A 9,422-nucleotide genomic window follows, 5' to 3' on the forward strand; every position below is an offset into this window, starting at 1 on the left:
CCCCAGCTCACCGATGGCCCAGGACTTCTCCTCTCCAGGCCCCAGGCGGCAGGGGTCCTTGTAGTGTGTAAACAGGGAGTGCTGCTGCTCCAGCTTGTCATCTGTGCGTGAAGGGAGAAAGGGAATGCTGTGGGGCTCAGGGTGTCTGTCCTGGAGGGCTGCCTGCCTTAGGTTCTAGTCAGTAACTCAGGTAACTGCCTCTGGGTGGGGTCTCCTTTGTCACTGGTTTTCTGTGTCCTTGAGAATGCCCCCCCCCACCCCCAGCGGGGGTGGGAGTGAGCTATCCTTCTGAGGACACTGGTCATGGTCCCACTTGGCCTCCAGGGGACAGTGATCTTGAGGTCTTCCCAGATCTGGTGGCAAAACCTGTGGGGGCTGGCTCATGCTGTCCTGGAAGGGACCCCTGCCCTTCACAGACTTGGGTGACCAGGTTGAATCAAGAGTGACCATATAGGACTTAGGAGAGAGAGGTGATCTGCCCTGAATTCCAGTTTGTCTTGCCAACTCATGGAGCCAGAGGGCCATTCTGAGACCCCTTGGGAGGAAGGACAGGCACCAGTGGGGCCTGACTGGGTGAGACCCTCTCTGACAGCCTCTTCCTGTGTGTACCACATCCCCACCCTGACTCAGGAGGATCCCAGGAGCACCTAGCATTTGGAGCTGGTATCAGGAATGTGTCTTTGAGGGGACCACAGGGCTACCATCGAGGGGCTGTATGTTTCACGGTAGGCACTGGTCTCCCCACCCACCCTAGAGTTGCCACCAAGTGAGGGCACCACCCTGTGCTCCAGGTAGGACCTTTAGGTCTCCAGCCTTCACTGAGGGCTAAGCCTCAGCTCACAGACCCCATGTCACTCACTCATCTGTAGTTGGGCTGGGGCTGGCGTGGAAGGAGCCCAGGAGCCAGTGGTGGGCGGGTTGGGGGGGGGGGGGTGGCGGTTCCTCACATCAGCTTCTTGGGCAAAGGGAAGCTCAGAGCTGCATAAACTCCCAGGAGTAAACTGAGATCAGCGTGATCACCAGATCAGTTATTTAAGTCAATTATTTAAAAGTTTACCCATGATGAATTTTTAGTCTTTTAGCCGAAGGGGTAAAGATATAATTGCCAGGGTTCAAATCCCAGTTCAACCACTTCCTGGCTGTGTGACCTGGGACTAATTACTCAGCCTATCTGGGTCTCAGCTTCCTCTTTCACACCCTGTAAATTAATACTGTGCTCACTCTTTGGGTCATTATGAGATTTAAATGAAACAGCCGGCCCACAAACAGCTGTTAGAATTGTGCCTGGTGCAAAGCAGGAGACAAGTAACGACTTGGTGGGTAGTGTTAGCTAGCTTGCCCACAGTCTGAGTTTCAGAAGCCCCAAACTTCTCCATCAGAAGTTCATTTTTAGGGCATCTCTTTGTCTCCAGCAAGGAGGCCTCTCAGCTTTCTAGGCAGAGCGTGGGCTCTTCTCATTTTAGGATTTCTAGGGGTCACAGAAATCAGAGTCTTGCTAATATCCCACCCACATGCTCACAAGCAGCAGGAAGTTCTTCAAGCTGTGGAGCCCAATCCTTTCCAGTGTGACTGGAGCCCATGCCTTCCCCAGTAGCCCACCCAACTGGGGAGGACCACCACCTCACCAGAGGAGCAGTTGTCAAAGTTAAAATCTCCACAGACGACATCAAACGCCACCAGCTCCTCGGGGTTGGCTGTGCTGGACGAGGAGGTAGATTTTCGGAAATCAGCCAGCCAGTCCTGAAGCAGGTCCAGCTGCTCACAACGGATGGCACTGTCCTCTGTGGGGCAGAGCCATAGAGACCAGATGGCAGAGCTGCAGTTAAGACCCCAGCCACGCCCCGGCACCAATCCCAGCCCACGGCGGGCAGATTGCCCCCCCCCCCCCCCCCCCCGCCCTGGAAAGCAGGGGCCACCAGACCCTACCTGGCAGGGCATGCAGGTGTGTGCAGGAGATGTACCCGACGATTCTTTGGTCCTGAGGTGTGCTTCCCACCTGCACCTGTTGGGGAGGAGGCGAGGTGTTGATGACGAAGCCTACGAGTCATGACTGCTCTAAGTATGAGCCCATCTCTGTCAGCTCCTGCTAGACCTGGGCCCAGATAGGAACAGCACATGTCATGCTTATAGGAACTTCTCGTCCAGGGTAGGAGGCAGATGTTTAAAGAAATACCAGCCTGTGGCATGATGAGTGCCACTAGCAATTCATGCAAGGCTTTACAGGAAGGAAAATGCAGAAATCACTGCTGATTCCCTCCCTGAACCCCCACCGTCTCCTGGTGACCAGAGTGTCCACATGGATGACCCTCATGTGCCAGCCCCTCATTTCCTTGTCCACTCCTGTCTGTTGGCTCTTTCCCCTGATCCCACTGCCCTGGAGCCCATCCCTCCAAAATCCAAGCTGGTCTCCCCTCTGGGATGCAGCCTAGCAGGCAGAGCCTCCCACCCATCCCTTCAACGTGAGTGGACCCTGCCCTCCACTCTCCCCAGTCTCTCTCTGCCCCTGTGACTTCATGAGAAGCCACTTTATCTGCTTTTTGGCAGTGGTTTCTGTTGGTCCCCTGATCTGGCATGACAAGTATGGGCTATGTCTCTATGACACCTGTGACATGGGTTTGCCCCAGGTGTCCCATAGCCTCTATCCAGAGCCCAGCCCTCCTTCTTCCACAGGGGCCTCTCCAGGCCTTCATGCTGCACTCTCCCCAGACCTAGTCCTTCCCTCCTGCTCACCTCCTTCACTGGAGATAGAGTCCCCAGGGGGTGAAGTGGGGCCAGGGGCTCCTCCGTGACTCCCTGCCCAAGTGCAGATGTCCCTGGTGGGCTTTCTCTACAGGCTGGCATAATGACATCACAGACAACCCGAAACAGCCCCCAGTGGTGACACTGATACAAGCCTGAACCCTTGTCAGGGCTGTGGCTGTGGAGGTAAGGAAGGGGTGGCTGCCCAGCCAGCTGCTCTCCCAGGCCCTCTGTCCATGGCAAGTGGCAGGAGGCTGCAATAGGAGATTACCCCTTCCCCCTCCAGGCAAGCTCCCTTGGGTCATCTGTGGGTGTCTTTCCCCAGAGGCCTCTGGTTGGTTCCTCCTCTTTCTTTCTGGACTCCCCTCCCACCTAGGCCTCAGCAGTATTTCCCAAACTTCTTTAATCCATTCCAGAATTGGTTTTGTATGAAGAAGAGATCCTGGACCCTGGGAACTCTCCAGGGAAGGTGACCATAGAGGCCTATTCTTGGCTATGAGGCAAACATCTGCCTGAACATGACCTTGCCCATCCTCCAGCTAAGAGAGGCTTGGACTCACGGCTGCAACCAGCGCCACATCACAGGCCCTCCACTCAGAGAGCCTGGGCAGGCTTCCATCTTTCTTTTCGCTGCCAAAGTCAGGTTGGCATTATTCTCCTCCATATGGGTTTTCACATCATTAAGCATCCTTAGCTTCCTACAGCTCTTCATCTCCTTTCCCAGCCTGGATGGATGCACATCTCTCCTTTCCCAGCTCTTGTGGGGGGGATGAACATCTGGTTACTTGATAATGGGCTGTACAGCCTGAATTTGGGGCTGTTTATAAACTCCTATGTCCACCATTCACTTCTTGCCCACATTCCAGACCCAAACCTCAGCCTTTAGTACCACCACCCTGGAATGTCTTGGGAAATCACATACCACTGATGCACTGTGTTGCAAAAACACAACACAGTTTTAAAACCACAGGGGCGCCTGGGTGGCGCAGTCGGTTAAGCGTCCGACTTCAGCCAGGTCACGATCTCGCGGTCCGTGAGTTCGAGCCCCGCGTCAGGCTCCGGGCTGATGGCTCGGAGCCTGGAGCCTGTTTCCGATTCTGTGTCTCCCTCTCTCTCTGCCCCTCCCCCGTTCATGCTCTGTCTCTCTCTGTCCCAAAAATAAATAAAAAACGTTGAAAAAAAATTTAAAAAAATAATAAATAAATAAAACCACAGTGCCTCCAAAGGCCACACGATGGCGCGCTTGCCCCCTGTGTTCCCCAGGCAGTGACTGTTCCCCCTCAATAATAATAATAATAATAATAATAATACTATGCTGTGAGCACTAGTGTTTAGTGCTTCCTGGACACTGCCCCCCTAGGGCTTCACAACAATTACGAAGGTTAAAGTAAAATTATACCAGAATTGGCTTGGGGGTCATGAGGCTCAGATGGGGGAGGCAAGTTCTTGTCAGATGTTTGCTGCCCTGCGCCCAGCTCTTCACCCTACTCTCTGCTGCTTTCTCAACTCCTGGTGACTTGGCAGGCTTTTCACCCATTTGATGGTCTTAGTGTGCCAACCCATTACTCACTCTGCACTTGGTGTCACTTGCCTGTGCTGAAACGTGGGGCAGGGACCGGGGAAGCCCTCCCCTGAGGAGACTGGCCCCCGAGGGAGGGAAGACACAGCAGCGAGGCTATGGCTGCCCCTCCCTCAGCCCCTTCCAGCCCCTCCCGCTCTCCATCAGCCCGTGAGCTGCCAATAGCCACTTTACTACGTGCTTGGATTGATTGATTCCAGTGTGAGTCCTCAGGAGTTGCAGAGGCTTGTGTTTCTCTTGCAAAAACAAATAATCACACCAAGAGATTGTGTCTGTTAGTCCTGGTGGGCAAAGACTGTCAATAGAGAAGGTGCCCAGAATCAGGCTCTCCCGCAAGGGGGGCAACAGCGATTCTAGTCCCTTTTCAGGGTGTGACAGCAGCAGGAAAGCACACTTTCCTCAGGCATAGCCGTGCCACAGAGTAAATGGGGGGGGGGGGGGGGGGGAAGGGGATACAGATAGAGGGAGCACTGGCTTCCACCTGCAGCCAAGGCCACAGCCATGGCTGCTATCTTTCTAGCCCCTGGCCCCTTGGGGGATGGCCTGTCTCCTGAAACCTCCAGGCTGGAGAAACAGGTCTGCTCTCATCAACAGACAGCTGGGTCTGCCACATAGGGAGCTCAGTCGGCCGGCTTTCATTTCTGTCTCACTAGAGAGACAGTAAGACAGCTGGGGACAAAGGCTGAGGGGCCTATGGCGGGAAATACGGCTTGTGCGGGCTGCCCTGAGGAAAGTGCCACACAGGTGGTGTGACCAACCCAGGGTGGGACCAGGACAAGAGGAGCCATTCGTGGAGGACCCTGGGGGTGTGGGGTGCTGGAGCAGAGGCCAGGGCAGGTGGAAGGGCCCCGCTATGAGATGGGCTTCTCCCCGAGGCAGCAGGAAGTAGGCACCAGGAGTCAGAACTGGGACAGGAGGAGGATGGGATTGGAAGGGAAAGGAAAAGCAGAGGAATGGTGGCCTGGGCCTTGGAGGTGCAGCTGAGGATGTGGGATGGACCCCGATGTATTTAGAAAGTGAAACTAGAAGTCTGGATGGACTCCTAATGGAAATTAGGAAATGGAAGTGAAATTAAGAGCCTGGATGGGCTCAGGTCATAGGGAAGAGTAAAGGTGGGGATGGTGGAACCTGGCCGATGGAGATGGGCATATGATAAGTGAAAGAGACTGTGTCTAGGGGGGCAGCCGGACACAGAGTTGGGGGCTCTGGGGAGAGATCTGGGCTGGGACAAGCCTGAGAGCCCTCAGCAAATATGGAAATGGAGTCTGTGGACTGACTTCCCAGGGGTAGGTGCGTGGGGCTGGCCATAGTGTCCACTTGGAAATGAAGAGGTCTAGCCAAGTGGGGTCACCCTGCTGTGGGGGCTGCCAACCCTCACTCAGGCTGAGAGCTGGGAGGAAGGCAGCAGGCCCTGCCAGGTGCTGCCAGATCTGTGAGGTGAGAGAGAAGTTGCAAACTGGGTTTTATTGGAATAATCTTGATTTTTCAGTGCTGGCCAACACAGGAAACTTTTTAATGGTGTGGACCAAGTCAAACATATCTGCAGACCAGTTTTAGGCTAAGGAGCAGAGGGAGCAGTTAAAGGCTGGGCAGGTGACCAAGAGTCTGGAAGGAACGGCCAGAGAGGTAAGAGGAAAGCCCGTAGCAGACGGACTGTCCTAAGGAGACTGTTGTGACCCTGGTGGGCGTGGTGGTCAGGGTGCAATACCAAGGAGGGAGATGAGGGTGTGTGGGCTGGGGGGCAGCACCAAGGGGTCCCTAGCCTCTGAACCATCTGTGGTAGGGGGTGGGAGGGAGAGGGTACGCTCTCCTCCTGAGAGCTTGACAACATTTCCCCTCCTTCCCCAAAAAGTCACTCCGGCTGCTGAGACAAAAATATATCCAAGGAACAGAACACTGATGAACCACATGCCAAAATGGGGTGGTAAAAGGAGTTCATTCAATTTTCTCTGTGAATGGAGAGTCAAGGACCCCCATGTCTGGGCCTGAAGAGCCACACAAGAACCACTGGAGTGGGGCCTGGGTCCTGTGCTGTATCAACTGGCCTAATGTTCCTTCTGAAAAGTCTGGAAACACCAACAGTGTCTTTTGCATAGGGAACAAAAAGTCAGCACTCAGAGTGTGTCAGGCTCAGTAGAAGATAAGGGGTAATGACCAAATTACCATGGTCTAAAAACTCCTCCAATTGCATCCAAATTAGCAGAAATAATTATGATTCACTTTAATTAGTGACTATGGAAGCGAAGCCTTGGGCTGGTGGGCAGGGTGCCTGGCATGGCAGCTGTGTGACAGCCAGGAGGGAGGGTGCACCGGGCCAGTGAGGCTGCAGGCCTAAGCGAGCAGGCATTTGCCCCTTAATGGAAAGGGGCCCCTGCCTCCCCCTTCTTCCCTTTATCACTGCCATCGCTGCCAGCCACCTTCACCACCAACCCACAAGACCCCTCAGGCCTCAAGCTCACTCCCCACCCTATGACTGGGCACTAGGTCGCCCCCACTTTACAGATGGGGAGAGGGCTCAGAGATCTGAGGAGCTTGCCCAAGAGGACCCAGTCAGGTCTGTCTGTGCCTGGACCTTTGGCCCTTGTCCCTGCATCCTTATTCTCCTTGTCCCTGAGCTGGGCGCCCACCCGTTCGGCTCCACGAAAGGCCTCGCCTACCCCCAGCCCCCAGGAGGAACCCCCGGCTGCAGCCCACCTCCTCCGGTGGCTCTGTGACGGGCTGATGTGTGGCCACTCTGCAGAGCCACAGCCTCCTACCTTGAGAAACAGCGCTCCTTTTGAGGCCAGGCCATCGGAGCCGCGCCCGTTGGGGTAACAGTGATAGGCCACGTCCATGATGGGGTAGCGGCTGGCAAAGAAGAGGCCGCTGTTGAGACACTTGAAGCTGCAGCAGCCTTGGCAGCCGTAGACCCCGACGTCGTACAGAATGTACTCGAAGTAGCCGTGCAGCTGGGCTTTCAACTTGGCGGCTGCCCGCTTGTCAAACACCTCCTGCAGGCACAGGAAGTCCAGGTTGGCGGGGAAGAAAGCGGAGACCTCGTGGTCAAAGGCCTCGTCCGGGTGGCGCCTCTTGCGCGCTGCAGCCTTCTTCACCCCGGAGGCCTTGTAGGGGAGCTTGCTGTTGGTGGCGCCTGGCTCCCCGCTGCCGACGTCCCGCGCCTTCACCAGGGACTCCCTGGAGGCCGAGGGGCTGCCCAGGCTCCCCGAGTCCCCATCCCGCTGACTGTGGTTGGGCGTCTGGCCCCACGAGCCCCCACTGGCCCCATTCCTGGCCTGGCCCCCAGAGGCAGAGTCATCAGCTTCAGGGGGCCGGCCCCCGTCCTCGCCTCCGATGCGCACAATGCAGGCGTCCTCAAGGCTACCGCCTTCGGCCGGGTCCCCGGAAGCCGGGCCGTTGGCAGCCTCGTCACTGGAGTGATGCCCGCTGTCACCCTTGTATTCCACAGAGGCCGTCCTCTTAATGCTCCCAGGGACAGCCCGGGCCACGCCATCACTGCCCTGCGGTGACACCAGGCTGCTAAAGCTGGCCGCGCTGATGGAGGTGTTGGTGGGCGAATCGATGTAGATTTTGATCTGAGGCCGGCTGGCCCCATTGCGGATTCTCTGCCCGATCTCTTTGGCTCGTGCTTGGGTGTTAAAAACATTGTTGAGCCTGGCCAGCGAGTCAGGGAGGAGGCAGAGGTTGGCAGTGGCGAAGCAGAAGCTTTTGCCAGGACCTGTACCCTTCCATTCACTGAGCAGGGCCGCCCCACCGGCCGGGCCCTTGTCCTCCAGCCGGGAGTAGATGTAGGGTCGGCGGGCAGACTGCAGTGGGGACCAGAGGAGGAACCCAACAAAGGCGAAGGGCAGCGAGGCGACCAGGAGGGCCAGGTAGACGGGCGCGAAGAGCACGGTGCAAAGCAGCTGGAGGTAGCACGGGTCATCTGCCCGCTGGCGCTTCTGGCAGGCAATGGGTATGAAGGAGGCCACGAGCCGGTCCAGCAGCCAGTAGCATGGGAAGATGAGGGCCCAGGACACGGCGTGCAGGGCGGACAGACAGCTATTGGGAAAGGGGGCCGTGTACAAAACCATCGCAGCTCACTGGGCGCCGCAGCCGGCCCTACTACATGGTGTCTGTGGCGGCGCGGGCACTTTCCTGGGAGGGGTGGGTGAGCGGGGGGCGGGGGTCCCTTGGAGGAGGGGTCACCTCCTGGTGAGATGCGTCTCTGAGTGGTCAGTGGCGAGTGTTGGCCAACTGGTCATGGTTCACCTCAGTGGGCCATGCTGGGCCACCAAGGCCTGCTGGAGAACCTGCAAGACAGAAAGGAAGGGCGCTTTTATTCACCCTTAGGGAAGCAGGTCGAAAGCAGGGGCCACTGTCTCCCTTCACCCTGTCCCCTTCCTCCAACATGAGCAGGAGCATTCTGTTTGCCTGTGTGTGTTTGGTTTTCTTGGAGCAAACAGCTTGGTGACATGACCACCTTTAGCTGACCATCTTGATCTTGTAACTGCTTGAAAACTGACCCAGGATTTTGGAGGGGCCCAGCTTAATAGGCATTTGGGAGGCAGGCTGGGGATCCCAGAGGATGGCTGGACCTGACACTAGCCTGGAGCAGCCAGAAGCCCATCAGGAGCCAGGGGTGTGCTTGGAATGAGTGAGAGGTGACCCTGATTCAGAGGAGCCTCAAACACATCTGCTTGTCACGGAGTGTCCTTCAGGTCCCAACAGAGAGGGAGCAAACTGCAGAGAAAGGGGCCAGAGAGTCCTGGGGCAGAGGGCAGTGTGGCTGGCAGAACCCTGAGAGGAGGGCCATCCCCACACCCAGGCTCTCACTTGGCCCCCGCCTACAGCATCAGACAGACCATTCTTGTGCTCCCACCCCTGGTGACCCCCAGCAGAAATCCCTTTCTGACCAGGACCCAGGCGCTGCCCCGGCCTAAACAACTTCTAGAATGATGGTCCCTGTGACTTTCGGAGAAGTGTCCTGGGGCTGCAAGGATCTGGCCCAAGCTTCTCCCCTAAGCCTGAGATGCAACCCCAGGGCCCAGCTGAGGCCCACAGCTGCAGAAATGAGTCCATCCCAGGTCCCTGTCCCAGCCAGTGCATGAACCTCAGAACAGGCCCT

General features: G+C 56.7%; 1 protein-coding gene across 3 annotated transcripts in view; it reads right to left on the reverse strand.

Moving 5' to 3' along the window:
• The window catches only part of SMPD3 (sphingomyelin phosphodiesterase 3), an 83,409-nt gene that overhangs the window by 5,646 nt on the left and 68,341 nt on the right, over positions 1-9,422 (reverse strand). For all 3 annotated transcript variants that reach the window (XM_053906594.1, XM_053906596.1, XM_053906595.1), the window contains 4 exons: positions 7,075-8,607; positions 1,927-2,002; positions 1,626-1,781; positions 12-101 (listed from right to left, as the gene is read on the reverse strand). In XM_053906594.1, the coding sequence (XP_053762569.1) occupies positions 12-101; positions 1,626-1,781; positions 1,927-2,002; positions 7,075-8,388 (1,636 nt within the window). In that variant the 5' untranslated portion in view covers positions 8,389-8,607. The remainder of the gene's footprint in view (positions 1-11; positions 102-1,625; positions 1,782-1,926; positions 2,003-7,074; positions 8,608-9,422) is intronic.

This window comes from Panthera pardus, unplaced genomic scaffold, assembly GCF_024362965.1.
Source record: "Panthera pardus isolate Hobbes unplaced genomic scaffold, ASM2436296v1 HiC_scaffold_19, whole genome shotgun sequence".
NCBI lineage: Eukaryota > Metazoa > Chordata > Mammalia > Carnivora > Felidae > Panthera > Panthera pardus.